The 20544-nt window shown below is 55.3% G+C and overlaps 2 protein-coding genes across 2 annotated transcripts in view; both read left to right on the top strand.

The window, feature by feature from the left end:
* Nucleotides 1–2442, top strand: part of SCLY (selenocysteine lyase) — a 39948-nt gene extending 37506 nt beyond the window's left edge. The window contains exon 12 of the mRNA XM_008585993.1: nt 1173–2442. Within this exon, the coding sequence (XP_008584215.1) occupies nt 1173–1326 (154 nt within the window). The 3' untranslated portion in view covers nt 1327–2442. The remainder of the gene's footprint in view (nt 1–1172) is intronic.
* Nucleotides 2443–3516: 1074 nt separating this feature from the next.
* Nucleotides 3517–20544, top strand: part of ESPNL (espin-like) — a 30724-nt gene continuing 13696 nt past the window's right edge. The window contains exons 1-5 of the mRNA XM_008585984.1: nt 3517–3810; nt 4927–5117; nt 7623–7809; nt 9801–9983; nt 19583–19714. Of these exons, the coding sequence (XP_008584206.1) occupies nt 3517–3810; nt 4927–5117; nt 7623–7809; nt 9801–9983; nt 19583–19714 (987 nt within the window). The remainder of the gene's footprint in view (nt 3811–4926; nt 5118–7622; nt 7810–9800; nt 9984–19582; nt 19715–20544) is intronic.

Here is a 20544-nt window from a genome sequence, read left to right as displayed (position 1 = left end):
GGAGGGGAGGGCAGGCATGTGGGGGCTGCCCCTGACTGCACTGAGGTGGCCATTGCCCACAGTGCTCATCATGGCCCTGTGAGGGAGTTTCTGTGAGTAGCCCATTTCTCAGATGAGAAAGCTGAGGCACAGAGTGGTCAAGCTGGCAGGTACAGGGTCTGTGGTCTTAACAGCCATAGAGCTGAGGAGAGGAGGCTTGGGGGTAGGGGAGAGGCTGGCTATACAGCTGGGAAGGGCCAAGGGCCCTTGAGGGTAGGAGGGAAAAGGGGAGGCAGACCTCACAGCTCTTGCTGCAGGAAGCGGGGGCACCCTCTGATGGCTTCTGTGCCCGCCTGGAACAGAAAGCAAGGTCACCCTCCCCCCAGGTTGGGAGAGGCTTAAGGTGGTGGGGGAGGGGCTAGGCTGGGCCAGAGCCCACAGGAGTGTCCTTAGAGCTTGGGGGACCTGGTTGAGGGCCCCTCTATGCAGGGCCCAGCTGCCAAGGGGGTTTGGGGGGCAGGTCACAGGCTTGAGGCTGTGCCCTCCTGGTCCTGCCTTCACCCAGGACATGACTCAGCTGTGGGGGCTAGAGGCGGTGAGCGCACCCTCTCAGCTAGACTGCAGCAAGGACGGATGTTGCATTGTCATAGTGAGGGGCAGGTGTGCTGTGGCCAGCCCCGGCCGTCCTGCTTCAAGGATGCCTCCCACACAGTGGCTGGCCGGGCCCCTAGTGTGTGCAGCAGCTACCCAGCTGGCTCGGGCATGACTGTGAGAGCTGAGGCACTTTGCCTTATCCGTGAAGGACAAGAAAGCCCTGGGTCCCAGGGTTCAGCGCCGAGCAGGACACAGCTGACTGCCGGGACAGCCTCCACACTGCAGGGGAGAGGGGCTAAGTGTGTGAGGGGGTGCAGCCCCGAGCTCTGAGCATGAGCAAACCTGGGGTGGGGACTGGGGACAGAGTCTGAGCCAGACCTTGAGCTGTGGGTGGGCTAGGGGAGTCCAGCGGGGAGAGGATGGGTTGGGGGTGGTGTGGGGGACACGGAGCCAGGCTGGCAGGTGGGCCCTGGGGTGACACAGCCCCAACTTGGGGACTTGGCTGGGAGCATCCGGGACAGCATCTCTTCCCAGTGCCCAAGGAGCACCGAGAGCACTCCCCCTGGCGGCAGCTGACCCCAGTCTCCTCACCCCTCCAGGCCGTCCCCAGTGCTGCTGAGCTGTGGCATCCCCTTCGATGTGGCCAGGAACGCGCTCCGGCTCAGTGTGGGCCGCAGCACCACCAGGGCCGATGTGGACCTCGTCGTGCGGGACCTGAAGCAGGCTGTGGCCCGGCTGGAGGGCCAGGCCTAGAGCCGGGGGCTGCCCTGCCACGCAGTGAGGACACAGCCCGGCCACTTCGCTCATAGGAAGCGCTTTGCAGGCGCCAGCGCTCACCTCCGTCCCCTCCTGGGGGCAGCTCCACAGTGACCGACTTCTCTCTCCATTTTCATTCTGTGCTGCAGTGTCTGAGTGCTGGGCAGTTTGTGCGTGTGCCCTGGGCTTGCTCCCCTGGACACAGTGTGCCTGCACACAGACCCCGTGCAGTCCTCACACACTCAGGACACCAATGCCCACCTAGGACCGTTCTGTCCCCTGCTGCCAAATGGCGCAGGTTGAAGTGGAAACACTTGGGCCACGTCCGCACTCCCCTCTGGGGATTGGGCAAGCCCGTTGTGAGCACACTTCCTGGAAGGTGGTGTTTTTATGCGGAATATAAAATTCATGTATTTATAATTCATTGTCAGTTGATGGCCATGATGAAAATAGGAAACTTGATTTTTTTGCTTTGATTGTGGCCTCCCACGCACACATTTGCTGATGGGCCGCCCCCAGGGCCCTTCCCAAGCCCCGTCTCAGTGCTGCCTCTGTCAGCCCTGCCACACCGTCCTTCTCTGACCTCAGTGTACGGTGACCCCAGCTGAGTGGTGGCTGCCTCAGGCCGCGCCCTGCTCTCTGCTCAGTGGCCACTGCCCTTCCCACATCACCGACCTCGTCCACATCAGGACGCATTCCTGGCAGATGAGCACCTGTCCTACCCGCCATCCCTTGGTGCCGTAGGTCACCGTGTGCTTCCCCACCCAAAGGCACCCAGGCCTCTCCCCTTTCTCCTTTGATCATTTACTCAGGGTTTCAATTCCAAAGTCGTTGGGTCATGGGGCAGCCGGTGCTCCTGGGATTCTGGGTCATTCCTGTGGTGGGAAATCAGATCATCCCTAACTCAACTTTCATCTTAACTTTATTTGCAAAAGGATTCTTTTATCTTCATAAAATGTCTTGCATTCTGACATACATCAAACATCAATATTTACATAGGAGTGATTATCAATGGAATATGTAATGTGTGGTTTTAAGTACAGAGAACTACATGGTGACATTGAGGACATAATTGTCAGAAATTAACTAATAAAAGATTTCCGTGCTTGCTCAGGCATGCTGTGGTTTTTCTAGTGCGCGCTGCAGGCCTTCGGCCCAGCGCTGTTGGGGCCCGGGAGTGTCTGCGCCTGCGTGTGTGCCATGCCTCCTAGTTTACCATTGTAGAAGAGATTCAGCTTGAAATGGGAGCACCCAAAAGTAGGTCCCTAATCTGCAGCTTCCTGCTGCTCCCAGAAAGATGCTATGGCGGTCCTAATTTCCCTAGCAAAGAACTATGGGGTGTCCAGACCACTGACAAGAACAATCTGGAAAGAGATGCTCAGCAACTCTTAAAGAATGCACTTGGGACCTCTGGCTGCAGCCACAGAGGCTCGGTCACTGCAGCTGGAGAGGGCTGGGGAGGTGGGGTCTGAGGCCCTTGTTCTCACCTTGGCTTCCTGTCCAGCAGTCCCCTGGATATGTACCCAGTGTCAGGGCCTGTGCCCATCACAGGCCCTGCAGAGCCCCCAGCTTCCCCAGAGGTCCACAGGAGCCTCCAGGGCCTAGGGCCAGCTGCAGGCCAGGATCCAGGCAGATTCCCCAGGGGCAGGGGCCCTCAGCTCGCTGGGCAATGACACAGCCAACATGCATACCCTCACAGGGGCACCAGGTATCCCAGACATACTGGGCAAGTCTGCCCTTCCATGGATGTGGAGGAAAAACCTCCCGGGTAGTCCCCGCACGGCCGCTCAGAACTCCTACGAAAAACTTGGTGATCCTGTCCCCTCACCCTGCTGACGGGAGGGAGGCGCCAGGAGGAAGAGACAGGTTCCAGCCTCCTGGCAGCATCTGGGCCAGCAGTCGAGCCTCCCGCCTCTGCTAGCTGGCACCCATCCCCTGGCCTAAACTAGTACAGGCCGTTCCCCTGTGACCTGTGCCCACAGCAGCTCTGGGACCTGGCCTTCAGGCACCGTGGGAGTGGCTTGGGCTGGACCGTGAGGGCTGGTCCCCAGGCCTGCCCCTCTGCTGCCGCCTCCCATCTGCCCTGTGCACGGCTTATCGGGTAACCAGAGCCGGCAGCTGCGTCCACACCTGAAACAGGAAGCCCAGGACTGTGTATGAGCTGCTGCTGAGAGCCAGGGCCAGAGGATGGAGGGGCAGCGGGCGCTTGTGGCCGCCAAGGACGGGGATGTGGCCGCCTTGAAGCAGCTGCTAGAGGCTGGCACCCTGGGCCCGGGCATCACCGATGCGCTGGGGGCTGGCCTGGTACACCATGCCACCCGGGCTGGCCACCTGGCCTGTGTCAAGTTCCTGGTGCAGCAGGCCAAGCTGCCCAGCAACCAGCGGGCCCATAACGGGGCCACACCAGCACATGATGCTGCTGCCACAGGCAACCTGGCTGAACTGTGCTGGCTCATCCGCGACGGGGGCTGTGGTCTGCAGGTGAGCAGAGGCGGGGTGGGGGCTGTGGTCTGCAGGTGGAGTGAGGGAGGTGTGAGCCCAAAGGTCTGATCACAGGAGTGCTTGGCATTGCCAGTAGGAGTCTTGCCAGTGTTCAGGACCCCGTCTCTGATCAGGCCTGACTGACAGGAACTGTTTCCCAAAGAGTCTAGAAATGGGTCCATAAAGAGGTGCAGTAGGAACTTGGTGCAGGAGCCAGGGGCCCCAGGGGGCAGAGGGGCACTCACCCAGGCCCCTTTGTACAGGCACAGGCCTGCAGAGCTGAGCTTAACCTTGCTGAGTTCCCGGGAGGATGGGGAGCAGGGCTCTAACGGGCCTTAGGACACCCTCCTGGAGGCCAGTGTCAGAGTGGGGCTCAGAAAGACCCACTGGGGGCCGAGCCCGTGGCGCACTCGGGAAAGTGCGGCGCTGGGAGCACAGCAGCGCTCCCGCCGCGGGTTCGGATCTTATATAGGGATGACTGGTGCGCTCACAGCGCTCACTGGCTGAGCGCAGTGCAGCCGGTCTCAAAAAAGGACAAAAAAAAAGAAAGACACACTGGGACTCCCTGGCATGTGGCTCGTCAGAGCACTGAGCTGCTCCCGCCTTCATCAGCAGGTGGGAGCCGAGCCCGTTTCTTGACTCACCTCTGATCATGAGGCCCTTGGACAATGCCCAGGTCTGCTCCCTGGCCTGGAGGACCTGAGGCTGGCGGAGGGCACTGGAGGCAGGGAGGGGGGGCAAAGGCCCAGAAGCTGGCATCCTGGGACACCCATCATGGGCACTGCTGGCCAGGTGAGCAGAGAGGGCAGTGGCTACAGGGGCTCAGCTGAGCTGGAAGGAGCCAGGACGGGCCAGGATCACAGGGCTTTGACTTACAAGTCTTGGACTTGAGTCCTAGCAGGTGGCCTCACTCATTCCCAGAAGGGAGAGTTCCCTCCTGTGTTGTGGGGGAAACAGAGGGAAGGAGGCAGGACAGAGAACTTGTCACATTGCCTGCAGGCTGTGCAGGGTCCTCACCCGAGCCCAGCCCCAGCAGCTGGCTCTGGACGATGGTGCAGCCCAGCAGGGGGGATCAGGGCCTGCCACTGGCTCACTGCCTGGCCTGTGCCTCGGTAGGACCAAGATGCCTCAGGTGTCTCCCCACTGCACCTGGCTGCCCGCTTCGGACACCCGGTCCTGGTGGAGTGGCTGCTCCAAGAGGGCCACTCGGCCACGCTGGAGACGCTAGAGGGGGCCTTGCCACTGCACCACGCCGCCGTCAGTGGGGACCTGACCTGCCTGAAGCTCCTGGCGGCCGCCCATAGCAGGTGAGGAGCTGAAACCCCTCTGTGGGGCAGCATGGGAGAGGAGGACGTGCCGTGGCCTTTGAGGTGGGCTCTGCAGGGCAGGCACACTGTCACCGTCCCCACGTGGGCAAGTCTGGAGCCAGACGGTGGGCAGAGTGGGGCTGAGGCTCTGAGTGGGGTTCAGGAAGGGACTTTCCCTGCAGGCTGTGGGCAGTGCCAATGCTAGGCCAGGTGCCTCGGGCAATGCGGGTATGTGGCACGGGCACTGAAGGGGGCAGTGAGAACAGCTAGGAGGCTGCTGAGATGCTGGGGACGGCTCCCAGCCCTGCCTGGGCACCTCAGGGCCAATAGCCGGGAAAGTGGGCATGCTGGCGATGTGTGGGCACCTACAGTCTCCTGGGGGAGCAGAGGTTGTGGCATGGGCTTGGGCGCACTGAGGCCCCAGTACATTGGCCTGGATTTGCTGCCCTCTGCACGGTCCTGGCCCCTGCACTGGAAGACCCCTGAGCTGGGGGCTGCTCCCGTCGTCTCAGAGGCCCCATGTCCACCCACCAGAGCTGGTAGATGGGGAAGAGGGAGGGCCAGAGACAGGGACTAGCCAGCCGAGGCAGGTGGCAGCAGGACTTCCCTTCCTCAACTGGCTCCTTGCCCTGCACAAAGGGCCACTGTTGTCATAGTAACAGGCCCTTCACCTCCTGGCCATCATGTGTCCCGGGCTCGTCCCGGCGGAGCAGCTTGGTGTCCACCTGCTGCCTTTCTCCCCAGGAGCCTGCAGTCTCTGACCAGACCTCCTGTTTGGATGTCTCTTGTCCCGGCCACCCACGTTTATTCTGGGACAAGCCCCGACAGCTCCGTTGTAGAGTAGTGTCCTTATTCCTGGGTCTTCCCATCTGGACCACTCGGCAAAGGCAAAGGGATTCGCTTCTGCAGCTCTTCCCACACACCCCAGGCCTGGCGGCCACGGTGTCTCTTAAACCTCGCAGCTTTTAAAGTAGTTTCCGCCATTGAAAACTGGGAGACTTCACTTTAACACGTGTGCACGCACACACACACAAGCACGGTACACGTGCACACGCGCACACGTGCGTACATACATACATGTGCACACACGTGTTCTCACACACACAGATGAGAAGGTCCCGTGCCCCTGGCCCACATTCCCACATGGCACTGACTGCAGGAGCTGAGAGGGGGCTGCTCCAGACCTGCTGGCTGCATCACCCACCCCCTGGTGGCCACTGCGCTGGACACCTGCCTGGTCTAATCCTAGTTCAGGTCAAGGACCCCGGCACAGTCTGGTGCAAGCACGGACCCTCCCCTCAGGAGCGGCACCAAGGTGCACAGACGGCCCTTTGGGTTACATTCCACAAGGAAGTGGACTCTTTGGCTCTGTGGGTCCAGGGCACAGAGGAGCCCCTGCGTGGGTAGAGCACACGTGGTGTGGGTCCGAGTCCAGGGGCCACCCACCAGGGCCCTGTGTCCACCTTACTAGCAACAGGGGACAGCAGGAGGCTGGCCTTAGCACGGACTTCATGGGAGGTGAGGCTCAAACCAAGGCACAGGCCCTTGGGCCAATCATTGTGCTCTGGGCCTCAGTTTCCCCTTCTGCCAGCTGAGACCTGTGGCTGGACTCTCCATAAGAAGTGGGGGTGGGGGCAGTTGTAGGGCCTGGTGAGAGCGTGTCCTTGCTGACCAGCCTCCCCCACCCGAGACACAGCCAGCCCGAGGGCCCTGGAGGTGGAGGGTGTGGGACAGGGCGCAGGGCTTGGTCAGCAGCCTCAGAGGACAAGCAGGCTGAGCCAGGAGAGCTGAGGAGCGGATGCCAGAGGCTTCCTGCCCAGCTCATCACGGCCACCACTGAGGGAGCAGTGGCATTCAGACACCACCAGCCACAGAGGGGCTCAAATGCAGAGGGAAACGCTTGCGGGAGCTGGGGGTCATTTGTGTGTTTCCACGGGTACGACTGAGAATTCAGAATCAAATCCAAGAAAGATTGATGTTTGTAGCCTGGACCCAGAAGTCAGAAGGAAAGGAAGACACGTAGGGACGGGGTGCACAGCCACTGGGGAGCCCAGCCAGGGGCGGCAGCTGGAAGGAATTTGGGAAACTCAGTCCCTAAAGGGCAGGGGTCAGGGGTCAGCAGTGACGTCTGTGTCGCCAGGGGATGGGGTCAGCCTTGGATAGGGACCATGTCCCCCTGCAGCTGGTCACTGGGGATGCAGGACTCACCTGGGCCCAACAGCAACCTGAGGGTAGACTGGGATTTGGTCCATCCTGCCTGGGCACTGGAATTCGGGTGCCAGTCCTGAGTGCCCACGGCTGCTGTCCCACTCACAAGGTCCTTTTTAAGAGCAGGATCCGGGGCCGGCCTTCCCCTCCCCCACCCTGCAGCCCTACGAGTGGGGGAGGGGGAGAGGTGGCACAGCCAGGCGAGTCCGGTGCCCAGGACGCCCCCCAGCCCCACACACCGGTCAGGCCCCCCGTGCACGCCCGGCCCGCGCCGCCTGAGCCCTCCGTCCCCCGCAGCGGCATGAACCTGCGGACGCGCAGCGGCGCCTCCCCGCTGTACCTGGCCTGCCAGGAGGGCCACCTGCACCTGGCGCAGTTCCTGGTGAAGGACTGCGGCGCCGACGTGCACCTGCGCGCCCTGGATGGCATGAGCGTGCTGCACGCCGCTGCGGCCCGCGGCCACTACTCGCTTGTCGTCTGGCTGGTAAGGGGGCGCCGGGGGCGGGGTCCACCAGGGTGGTGGTGACACAGGGCTGCTGGGGCAGCAGATGTGCCGCCATGGCTCCCGAGCGCCTGTGTGCGGCCAGGCGGGGTCCCCCAGCTTTGCCCGCCAGCACTGTGTGTGCGCTGTGACCGAAGCGCCTGCAGCCCTGCGGGGACGGGGATGGGGACCAGGACGCTCTGAGGCTCTCTGGGACTCTCCTGGCCCCTCCCTCCTGCAGGAGTCCTGAGGGTCTTCTGGGCGCTCTCAGGGTTGGCGTCACCCCAGGTGACGTGTCCTGTCACCAGTGCCCAGGCCACTTGGCCACAGAACCCTGGGCCAGTCCCCACCCCTCTTCCCTTTTGGACCGTTCATTCAGGCCTCTTTCAGGAAGGAAGCCCCCAAACCCCTGAGCACAGTCGCAGGATGTCTTCTTAAAGGGTGAGCTGGGGACTTCCTGCCTCCACAACGAAAAACCAGACCAGATGGGGGGTCCTGGAGCTCGGAGGGTCCATTATAGACCCCGGATGAAGCCTGAGAGTAGAGGAGGCCCCCCTAAGGAGGTGACACTGGGGGCAGAACTGAAGATGGACAGGAGGTGGCTGGACAAAGAGCAGGGCCCAAAGCAAGTTCCCAGAGTAGGACACAGCTCTTGCAAAGGTGGGAGAGCCTGGTACCCTAGGGCCTGGGGTGGGGCGGGAAGGGCAGACAGAGGCCCTGGGAGGACCAGGGCTCTTTGCTGAGGGTACTGGGGAGCCATGGAAGGCTCTAGCCAGGAGCAGCAGGATCTGTCTGGCATTTCAGAAGGTCACCCTGGCTGCTGGTGGAGAAGGGAGAACTGTGCCCTGCTCAGACTCCCACACCTGCCGTGGGGCCTCCTCCAGGCTCCAGCTCTTTCTCCAGCAGGTTGAACTCACTCCTGCCTCAGGGCCTTTGCACGTGCTGCACCCTTTGTTGGGCATGTAGCTTCCCAGGTGCCCTTGGGCCTTCCCTGCCCACCTCATTTAGGATGGCAGCCACCTACCCAGCCCCATCCCACTTCCTTTGCCCCACAGCACCAACACCTGACAAATTGCGTTTGACTTCCTTACCTTGAGGTTGTCTGTTCCTCTCCCCGGACTATAAGTTCCAGGAGCTCCTTGAGGGCAGACACTTTTTCCATCTGCTGCATCCCCCATGCCTAGCACATAGTCAGGGCTCAGGAGATGTTTATTGAAAGGAAGGAGCAAGGATCCCCCCATGCCCCCAGGATGCCACCCAGCCTGCTCACCTTGGCCCCAGAGGCTGCTGCATTTGGCTCCTGCCTCCCTGCGCAGCACCTGCGGCACCGACCTGCGCCTCGTCTGTGCATGCACTGCCCCCTGCCCCAGGGCCGGCCCTCACGGGAGGAAGCTCCCTGCTGCACAGCTCCCCAGACGTCTGCCCCACCTGGCCGTCCTCACTTTCCTGCAGTTCTGACCTGGTCACTGCAGACCATGACCTCCCAAATGTGCCCGCCCTGTGCCTGGCTCCAAGGTGCTGGGGTGAGCCCCAGTGCTGGTCTTCTCTGGCCATGTGCACGTGAGCCCGTGGGCTGAGAGAAACAGCAGCAGTTCAGAGCCAAGGGGAAGAAGGGACAGGTGTCCGTGAGCCCTTTCAAAGGCTGTGCTGAGTCTGAGCAGCTCGTCCTGGGGAAGCAGCAGCCAGGGCTGGAAAGGCCTTTCCAGATGAGGAATCCCTCGGCAGCCTCCAGCCAGGCCGCCCACTCTGGGGATGGGAGGGCCCTGTTCCCAGCTGGCTGTCCTTTTCCTAACGCATGGAGCTGAGTGTGGGATCCGTCAGGGCTGCAGGTGGCAAGTGCGCTGAACAGCCAGGAGGCTGCCTCTGCCACAGCCAGGGTCAGCTCCCACTTCTGCTCTGAGCTCCCCTCTCCTCCACGCCCCTTCTTCTAGGAGTGGTCACCCACATCCAGCCTGCGCTGGCTGGGCCACCTCCCTCTGCTCCTCCTTCCCCAGGTCACCTTCACTGACATCGGCCTGACGGTGCGGGATAACGAGGGGGCCACGGCCCTCCACTTCGCAGCCAGAGGCGGCCACACGCCCATTCTAGACCGGCTCCTGCTGATGGGCGCCCCCATTATGAGAGACTCCTGGGGGGGCACCCCCCTCCACGACGCAGCAGAGAACGGGCAGATGGAGGTGAGGCATGGGGAGGCCGCCAGGTAGGGCCTGGAGACTCAGGGTGGGCAGTCACCGAGCACTCACCATGCCCAGGAGCCTTCTAAATGCATCAACCCTCACAGCAACCCTGTAGGATAGGTTCAATAACTCCCCTTTTACAGATGGGTAAACTAAGGCTCAGAGGGGCAAAGTCACTTGCCCAAAGTCATGTGGCAGGATCCAAACTCCATGCTCTCGTGCCCCCTCCTTTTGCACAGAGGCTCCCTGCTGCCTGCTCAGGACTGGTCTTGGTGACAGTCTTCCCAGGATAGCCCTTGACTACCGGCCCTCTGCTGGGAGCGAACAGAGCCGTGCCAGGGGCGAGATGTCAGCCCTTTGCTATTATTTAAGTAAATCTTGGGGGCCCCGGTGGCCCAGTCTCAGCAGTGTCCAGTAAAAGCATCACACACAGCACAGCAACGAAGGGCCATTGGAAGCGTTCGGGGCTGAGGTCACCTTTAGAAGAATGTAGAGGAGGCCCAGTCCCCGCTGCCAGCAGCCCTGCTGGAAGCCCCTCCCCAACTCTTCGCCCCTCAAGTCCTGAGGCCCCACCACCACTCACCCCTCCCAGCCCTGCACAACTCACATCCCGACGTCTGTGTCCCCAGTCTCTGTCCCTCCCTAGATGGGGAGGGCTGGGGTCAACCACGGGCCTGGAAAGAAGAGCAAAGTCCTGCAAACGCCCCTGCAGTCACCCTCTGTCCTGCTCCATCAAAAAAGAATCTGGGAGGAGGTGACGGATCGGTCAGAGGCGCTTGGCAAAGAGGAGGCACCTGTCTTAGGTGGGCCGCACAGGGCAGCAGGTCTGGGCGCGGGGCCGGGAGCTGCGCCCTGACAGGCAGCTGGTGGCAGGAAGGGCTCTGAGCTCAGTGCCTTGTGGCTCACGCAGGCCCCTCCGCATACAGGGAAAGGGAGCCCGGGTCAGTGGTTTTCAAACTTTTTTAAGCAGTAAAATCTTCTTACAAATGAAACATTCTGTAGGAGCTCAGGAAGTTTAACAGATAAACCAAGACTCCTCTGGCTCCTCGCCCTCCCTCACTCTGAAAACAAAATAAGCAAAGCCTCGGTGCGGAGAACTTTCCCATTAAATCTCCTGGTTGTGGGATTGGGAACACACAGCGTGTCTCCCCGCCTGCCTTCACTGCAGACTCTCCCTCCCGCCCCGCGGGATCATTTAGAGCAAATCAGAGACGCCACGTTGTTTTATTCATGAAGGCTTTAGCAGACATCTCCAAGAGATGAGAACGCCTTTTTAAAAAAAAAAAAAAAAAAAGTCATAATTTCAAACCATTGTCACACCTAAAAAATAATTCCCAGTAATTGCTTAATATAAAATAATTCACAGTAATTTCTTGGTATTAAGGAATTTCCCTGTTACAATCGATATCTAAATTAGGTCCACACGTTGATTGGTCATTTAAATCTTTTAATCCACTAACTGTTCTAAAGATATATTCGTACTTTATCCGGGAAATGCAGGATAATGCTTGTTCTCCCCTGTCCCCAGCCGTCTTTTAAAATAAATTTTTATTTTAGAACATTTAGAATAGTTTTAGATTTATAGAAAAATTGAGAAAATAGTACAGAGTTCCTATATACCCCACATCCATTTTCCGCTATTGTTAATGACTTGCTTTAATATAGTACATTCGTCACAGTTAATGAACCAAAATTGAGGGCCGAGCCTGTGGCGCACTCGGGAGAGTGTGGTGCTGGGAGTGCAGCAGCGCTCCCGCCGCGGGTTCGGATCCTATATGGGGATGACCCGTGCGCTCACAGCGCTCACTGGCTGAGCGTGGTGCAGCCGGTCTCAAAAAGGACCAAAAAAAAAAAAAAAAAAAAAAGAACCCAAATTGATACCACATTATTAATTAAAGCCCATATTTCGTTTAGGTTTCCTAAGTTTTTACCTAGTGTCCTTTTTCTGTTCCAGAATCCCATTCATGATACCACATTGTGTTTAGTCATCAAGTCTCCTTAAACTCCTCTTGGCTATGACAGTTTTTTCCCCATTTTAAGAAACAAAACTTCAAAATAATGAATTGGTGTTCTAGCAGCCTCTAAAGGGGAGCAATGATTATTTTTAGTATGTTTTAAGTTTCCATATATCCCAGTCTTTATTCTTTCAGTGGTATGAATTACACCGATTACTCTTTTAAACTTTTAGTTGTGATTTTTAAAAACCACGTAACATAAGACACACCATCTTAACGATTTCTAAGTGTGTAGTGTTAAGTGTATTCACATTGTTGTGCCCCAGCTCTCCAGAACTTTCTCATCTTGCAAACCTGAAGCCCTGTGCCCCCTCTGCCCCACCTTGCAGGCCCTGGCAACCACCGTTCTACTCTCTGGTTCGGTCAATTTGACTAATTTATGTGCCTCATAGAAGTGGAATCATACAGCATTTTTCCTTCTGTGACTGGCTTATTTCACTTAGCGACTGTCCTCAAGGTTCATCTACATTGTAGCATGTGTGAGGATTTCTTCTTTTCTAAGGCTGAATAATATTCCACTCTATGTATATTCCCCATTTTCCTTTATCCGCTCATCTGTTGATGGACATTTGGGTGCTTCTGCTTTGGGGCTGTTGTGAATAATGCCGCAGTGAGCATGGCGTGCAGAGAGCTCTTTGACATGCTGCTTTCGATTCTTTTGATAAATACCAAGAAACAGAATGGCTGGATCTACGCCGGTTATTTTTTAAACATCAAACCAACCTTGCATTCCTAGAATAAATTCACCCTTGTCATGATATATTATTTCTTTGATCTATAGCTGAATTTAATTTGCTAACATTTTGTTCAGGATTTTGGCCTCTATTCTTGAGTAAAATTGGCCTGTAATGTCCCTTTCTTGGTCTGTTCTTGTTGGATTTGTGTATCAAGGTCATGCTATGAATTAGGGAGTGTTTCCTATTTTTCTCTTCTTTGGGAAATTTTGGTTACATTAGACTTACTTCTTTAAATGTTTGGTAGAATTCACTAGTGAAACCATCTGGATCTGGCATTTTCTTTGAGGGAAGGTTTTTAATTACTAATATAATTTAATTAATTATAGAACTACTATCATTTTCTATTTTATGTGTGTATCAGTTTTAGTAAATTATATTTTCTAGGATTTTTTCCCCCTAGAAATGTTCTGGGAATTGATTTTACCTAAGTTGTCAAATGTCTTGACCTAAAGTTATTTATAATATTCTTGTTATTTTTTATTGCCTGTAGGACATTTGGTGATTTCCCCATTTTTTATTCCTGATATTTGTTGTTTTTACCTTTCTCTTTTTGTCTCAATCAGACTTAACAAAGGTTACTCAATATTTAGTTTTTCAATATTTAGGTAAAAGTGAGAATATCAGGAATAAAAAACAGGGAAATCACTAACTGTCTTATAGGCAATAAAGAATGCTGATAATATTATAAATAACTTTATGCTAATACATTTGACAATTTAGGTTTTGGCTTCTTCGAGGTCCTCTAAAAAGCAGTCAATTCTCGCTAATGAATGTTTGTTTTCCTATTACACTATTTTCTGCATTTATTTATATTACTTCTTTTGTTCTGTTTTCTTTCCTAAATTCTTGAGATGTGTGCCTACCTCATTTACTTTCAATCGTTTTTCTTTTCTTTTCTTTTTTTTTTTTTTTTTGTCTTTTTCCGTGTCCGGCAACGGATCACAACCCTCAGTGTCGTCCCCGTACCGGACCGGGACCGGCAACGGGATCGCAATCCTCGGCATTGCCCCCGCGCCTCGCTCAGCCAGTGAGCGGGAACCGGTCTGTATGTGGGATCCGAACCCTCGGCGGGAGTGCCGCCGCGCTTCCCAAGTGGCGCACTGTAGCAGTGCGCCACCGGGCCGGCCCCGTTTTTCTTTTCTAACATATTTATTTAAGGCTATAACTTGCCGTCTAAGTACTGCTTTAGCTATGTCCCACAATTTCATAATTGTTCAATTAAAAATATGCTCTAATTCCCATTTGGATTCTTCTTTGCCCCACAGATTACTTGGAAGTGTGTTTCTTAATTTTCAAACATGAAGGTTTTCATGTTATCTATTTTTTTTATTTCTATTTGATTGCACTGTAGTCAGAAAATATACTCTGAGGATTTTGATCCTATGATCTTTGTTATAACTTACTTTATATCCCTGTTATGGTCAATTTTTATAAATGTTTAGTATGTTCTTGAAAAGACTGTAGAGTTTGTGGATTGTTTTTTATATATCCATTATGTCTATTTGTTGATTGTGTCCTTCAAATCTATATATGTACAAATTTTTGTCTGGTGGACTTCAGATTGCTGGAGAGAAGTGTATTAAAATCTCTGACTATGATTCTGCATTTGTCTGGGTTTTCCTATCCTATAATCCTGTCACCATTTGTTTGTATATTTTAAAGGTCCATGTCTAGTCTGTTTTATCTGATATATTACTGTAGATACCAGGAGCTTTTTTCCCATTAGTTCTTTGCGTGATAAATCTTATTCTGTACTTCACTTTCAGCCTTCTGAATTCTTTTGTTTTGCCCGTACCTGTAGTTGACCACATGCAATCTGTTTAATTTTTTTACCAGTCTGACAATCTTTATCTGTCGGTGCATTTAGTTCATTTATAGTCAGTGTATTTACTAATATTTAGGAGGTTTTTTTTGCCCTCTTATTTTGAACTTTTAATTTATCTTTTCTAATTTAGGTTATTTTACCTTTCCCTATCTTCTGTTTAGTTCAGGTCCTCCAAGAAAGAGAAGCCAGGAAAGGATTAGATGCGCATGAAAAGTGTGGGAGCTGGGGCCATGGCGTGGGATGTGGGGCTCAGCAGGAAATTGGGGCTGGATTTGGAGGCAGCAGCAGGAACGTCACCACCTACACCCCCTGCTGTTTTAGACCTGAGAGGCACATTTCTGTGGCCGCCACATCTTCTTTTGTATTTTTAGAAAATCATTCCACCATTTTTCCTCTACTGTATTGGAATTTATACACTATGTGCTTTTAGGTGCCTTAAAATTACAGCTTGAATCCTTAACTTAACCAAATCTAAAGTTCATCAGTCCTTTCACTCTCTTCCTAGACAATACAAGATTCTTACAACAGTCTAAGTTGTAAGAATTGTACAGCATTCTGGGGGGTAATATATATATTTTTGAGGTAAGATTCACATACAAAAAAGTAACCATTTTAAGGTGGACAATTCAGTGGCATTTAGTGCTTTCACAATGTTCTGCACCCATCACCTGTACTTAGTTCCAAAACACTTTTGTTCACCCCAAAGGAAACCCCATACCCATTAAGCAGACACCCCCCATACCCCCAGCCCAACCCCTGGAGACCACAAATCTACTTTCCGTCTCTATGGATTTACCTATTGTGGTATTTCGTATGAATGAAATTATACAATACGTGGCCTTTTGTATGCAGCTGACATGTGGCATAATGCTTTCGAGGTTCATCGATGTTGTAGCACGTGTCAGAATTTCATTCCTTTTTATGGCTGAATAATATTCCATTCTATGGATATACCACATTTTGTTTATCCACTTATCCGTTGATGGAATTTGGGTCGCTTCCACCTTTTTGGCTGTCGTGAATGGTACTTCTGTAAACATTCACGTACACGTTGTTGTGTGAGCTCAAGTTGTTGTTTCAGTTCTTTGGGGTATATACCTAGCCGTGGAATTACTGGGGTGGAATCACTTTCCTTCAGCCTCAAGTAAATCTTAGATTTTCCTTTAGTGTGGGTTTGCTGCTGGAAAATTCTGCTCTGTTTTGTTTGTTTGTTTGCCTTGCAATATCTTTATTTCATATTCGGTACTGAAGAATATTTTTGCTGGGTATAGAATTATAGTTTGGTAATTTCTGGTCATTCTCTTTTGGAGTTTTGAAATATTATTCATTACCTTCTGGCTTCTGTTGTTGCCAGGAAGTCAGCCATCGGGGGCCACTCCTCCGAAGACCATCTCTTTTTCTCTTTGGTTTTCCAGAGTTTCGCTATGGTACAGTCAGGGGGGATTGTTCTTCATTTATTCTATTTGAGATGGTCTGAGCTTCTTGAATTTGTGCTTTGGTGTTTGTCATCCATTCTGTAAAATTCTCAGCCGTTCTCTCTCCAGGTATTACCTCTGCCTCATCTTGTTTCTCCTCTCTTTCTGAGATTAATAGTACATGTGTGTTGGACCATATCGTATCTACTGGTTTTTCCGTTTTCATCTTTTTGTTTCTCCGTGCTGTATTCTGGATTGTCCTTCGGTATAATTGTTCACGAATTCCTCAGCTTTAGTTCTTAATTTTGTAAGTACTTTTCTGTTCCAGACCTAATTAGTTATTTTTCAAACTATGTCACTTTTTATGGTTTATAATTCCATGCCTAAATTTTCAAGTTTGGTTTATTTCTTTAAAGTAGCAAGCACAGTTGTTTTATAGTCTGTCTGTTCTCAGGTCTTTGTGGATCTATTTCATGTGAGTCGAATCTTCTTATTCCCATTTGTGGTGTCTTATTTCCTTGTATTCCTGATTTTTATTGACTGTGTGCTGGACATTATAATTGAAAAATAATTGTGGGAGTAATTGGAGGCCTTGGGTGAGATCGTATTTCCCTCTGCCAGGCATTTGTGGACATTACAAACCCAGGGTTATCTTAACCCACATTCCAGGCTGGACGTTCCCTGGACCACCTTGGTGGCAGGGACCAGAGGGCTGGCTTCCTTTTGCTCTGAGGGTGGCGCCCTCAGCCTGCAGTGGGAGGTGGTTCGTCAGAGTCCTCACCTCTGGGGGACCCTGCCCTGTTGCTGGCCTGCTCAGGCTCCCGGGGCTGCCGTAAGAACAGCTCAGTTTTATGATTTTCTCCGGCGTCATCACGTTCTTAGGGCAAAGGCAGTTCCGAGTGTTGGGCTCACCTCCCCTCTCCCCCCAGTTCTCCTTTTCTCCTGAGTTTGGCCTGGTCATTCCCCACTTCTTTGTTATCTCTTTGATGCTTCAGAAAGGCAATTCTTACATTTGGTCCATGTTTACACTGTCCTTGGGGAGTGGATTGGTCTGATCCACCTGGTTTCCTCCTTCCTGAAGTGGATCCACCAGCTCAGCTGTTTTTACACGGGCATGGCCGCCTCACAGATTCCCAGACTTCAGTATGTGGTGTCTGTCCCCACCCACCCTCTGTGCACAAACCCCAGCAGCGATGGGGTCCTTTCTTCTGTGGGAAAGGTCTCTCCCTCCCCCACACTGCGGCCATCCTGGTCGGGGCTGTGCCCTCTCTCCATCTCCAGCACCAACTGGGACCAGGCCTGCCACTGTGTTCCCCTTCCTCCACGCTGCTTCTGCTGTGACCCCCATGCCCCATGCTCCTGCAGCCCCATAACCTCCCTTCACCCCATCCCAGCCTCCCCTCCCCGCTGACAGGCTCCACTCCAGGCACCCCCCACCCCATCCCAGGAGGCTCCTGCGGCTCACGCAGCCACAGCCCCTGGGCTGCTGCCTTCTCCCAGGGCTGCTGCAGTGACCTTCCCTAACCCTGTCTGGCCCCAGCCTCCTGGCACAGCTGACGAGTGGTTCCTGCGTCCTGACCACGCCTGGCCGTGGGCTTAGCCCTTTAGGGCATCATCCTGTTCCTGCTGCCCAGCAGCCTCCAGGCTGGGGGTGGCGACCTGGGCTCCGGCAGATGCTGGCCCAGCGCCTGGCCTTCTGCAGCCCCCCAGCTAAAAAATAGTTTTCACATTTTTAAATGACCGGGGGAAAAATAGAAAAGAAGAATATCTCATGACACAGGAGACATATGAAGTGAAAACGTCAGTGCCCATAAATAAATCTTCGCCGGCACATGGCCACGCCCGGGCTGGCCTGTCACTGGAGGCTGCTCTTGTACCTCAGCTGGGGGCGCACAGCTGGGAGAGATGGCGTGGCCCACTGCACCCGAGACCTTGACTCTGTGGAGGGCAGTGTCCCCTGAGGTGTGCAGTGTCCCCTGAGGCGTGCACTCCGCTGGCGGGAACAGGGCCCACCTCGGTGTGCACTGTTCTTGCTCAGCAACACGTGTGGAGCCCAGGCTTCTGGCCTGAGTCTTGTGGGTCTGCAAGGCCACCAGGGTCCTGGGCTGTTCCCGCCTTCTTGCCTACCCTCCTCTGGTGGCTCTGGCCTCTCCTCACACCCTGGCCTCCAGGATGGCTGTGGCACTGATGGCAGGAGGAAGGGAACCCCTCCTGAGAAGGACCGTTCATGTACCCCCCAACCCCCCAGGGACAAGACATTCACCCCTGAGGTCACAGTGGCTGGCCCGCTAGCTGGACTGTGGAGTGCCACTGAAGGAGGCTGGGAGACTGGTGGTGTCTGTCTTAGGCCAGCCCTGCTGTCCCTGCTTCACAGAGAGATCCCGCGATCTGCCCAAATTCACTGACCAGCAAGTTGTAGAACCAGGCCGAGGTCAAGTTCCACTGGCCCTTGATGCCAGGCTCTCCTCCCGGAGCCAGGCCACCTCCCGGCCACCCACGACAACGTCAGCACTTACTCATGGCGCGGTACGCCACCGCACGCCACCGTGGCGCGTTTTCCCCAAACTGGTACTTGGCCACCATCTCTGTGAGGGTGGAGGCTGCCTGCACCTGTCACAGGTGAGACACCTGTGGCCCAGGGAGGGGCAGTCATTTCCTCTGAGGACTCACCACTTTTTAGTTCAATTTGGTGTAGCCCAAGGACGGCGAGGCCCAGCTGGTCCAGGCTCAGAGCAGGGTTTGAGTCAAAGGCACACCGTTTAGGGAACCAGAAGGTCCACCGACTCAGGTTCCTGTCTGTCTTTCTTGAGCCCACAAGGGAACACAGTAGGGTTTACAGAAGTATTACTCCAAGTCCCCTCCCTCTCCCATCTGAGTCCTTCGCAAACCCAGATTTCCTCCAGCCTTCCGCGGCTGCAGACCCCAACCCCTCCCCAGGCCTCCCCGCACCTTCCTCCAGAGTCTCTTGATTGTCTTCACAGGAGCCCCCCGGAGCCAGGCAGGAGCGGGAGGCAGGTGGGCGCAGGCCCCCGGGTGGGCCAGGCGAGGGTGGGAGCCTCAGGGAGCTCACCCAGGCCGGGGCCAGGCAAGGGTCCCCCAGAGAGCGGGAGACGTGGAGGAGCAGGAGCCTGCTCGGGGCTGAGTCCCGCTTAGCTCCCTGAGCCCCCCGAGTCTTCACACCTCTGAGGGTTGTTGTAAAAATGAAAATCGGTTTTGCATTTGAAGCCTGGGGCATGGTAGCTTCAAGGGCAAGGTCGGGGGCTCTGCCCCTGCTCCCAGCTGTGCCCATGGAGAGTTCGCCTCTGTGCACCTCGGTTCCCGTCGGGGTCGGGGCGCCCCAGTGCCTGCTGCTTATGCATTGGTTTCCGTGCTGGGCTTGGGACTGTCACTACCGGGATGGGGTGGCTGTGGGATGAGTCTCAGGGTTCCCAGGCAGGTCTCCGGAGCCCCATGGCCCAAATTCAAGTCCTGCCCCTGCTGTGAATGGCGCTGGGGCTGCCTCAGTTTCCCACCTGTGCACGGGGGCTGGTGAGCTGCCTGCACGGGGCTGGCTCACTGGCTCCTGGTGAGTGCCATGCGGGTCACACGTGTTCCCTCCTCACTGCAGTGCTGCCAGACCCTGGTCTCCCACCACGTGGACCCCTCCCTGCGGGATGAGGATGGTCACACAGCGGCAGACCTGGCGGAGTACCACGGACACCAGGACTGCGCCCAGTATCTGCGGGAGATGGCCCGGCCGGTAAGGCCTCGGGACCCCGTTCGTCCCGGAGGCGTAGGGGGTGCGCCGGGCCCCACTGCTGACCCCGCGGCCCGTTAGCAGGAAAGCTCTGCCCCATGTCGTTGCCAGGAGCCAGGGCCTGGGGCAGGGCCGAGCCAGCGCCACACGTCAGCCAGCGGCCACTGGGGCCAGCCTGTGACAGGAGCTGAGATGGGCTGTGTGACAAGGACTGTGACAGGGGCTGTGACCAGGCCATGACAGGAGTTGTGATGGGTCGTGACAGCGCAGGAGCTATAACAAGGGCTGTGACGGGCCATGTGACAGAGGCCATGTGACAGGAGCCATGTGACAGGGGCCGTGACAGGGGCCATGTGAGAGGGTCTATGATAAGGGCCGTGACAGGAGCCATAACAGGACCTGGGGCTGGGGCCACGGCTGGGATCAGGGCTGGGCTTGTGGCTGGAACTTGCCATCCCCCCGGGCCACAGACACCACGCCTGTGACTCAGGAGCCTCCACGGCCAGGCTTCTCTCGGGTGACGTTGTGTTGGACTGAGGCTCCCCCGGAGTGGGAGCAGGGCCTGGGCCTCGCTGAGGTGACCCTGAGGCAGTGGCAGCCCCGCAGCAGCCCAGGAGGCAAAGGTTCTGTCCCCGCCCTCAGCATGTGGCCTCACAGACTCGCCACCATTCAGAGCCATTTTCCCGTCCTATGGACAGGGATCTGGTGTGTCCTGCTGGTCCCCAGCCCCCAGCACTTGACCGGGCTCAGCAAGCATTTGCTGAATGGACAGATGAGTGGGGGAGCAGAAGGTGGGCGAGCAGCACAGGGGACAGTGGATGGAGGAGGAGGGG

This window comes from Galeopterus variegatus, unplaced genomic scaffold (genome assembly GCF_000696425.1).
Source record: "Galeopterus variegatus unplaced genomic scaffold, G_variegatus-3.0.2 Scaffold108, whole genome shotgun sequence".
In the NCBI taxonomy this organism is placed as follows: Eukaryota; Metazoa; Chordata; class Mammalia; order Dermoptera; family Cynocephalidae; genus Galeopterus; species Galeopterus variegatus.
The sequence above is the reverse complement of the archived record's forward strand: the minus strand, read 5'-3'. Positions and strand labels throughout refer to the sequence as shown.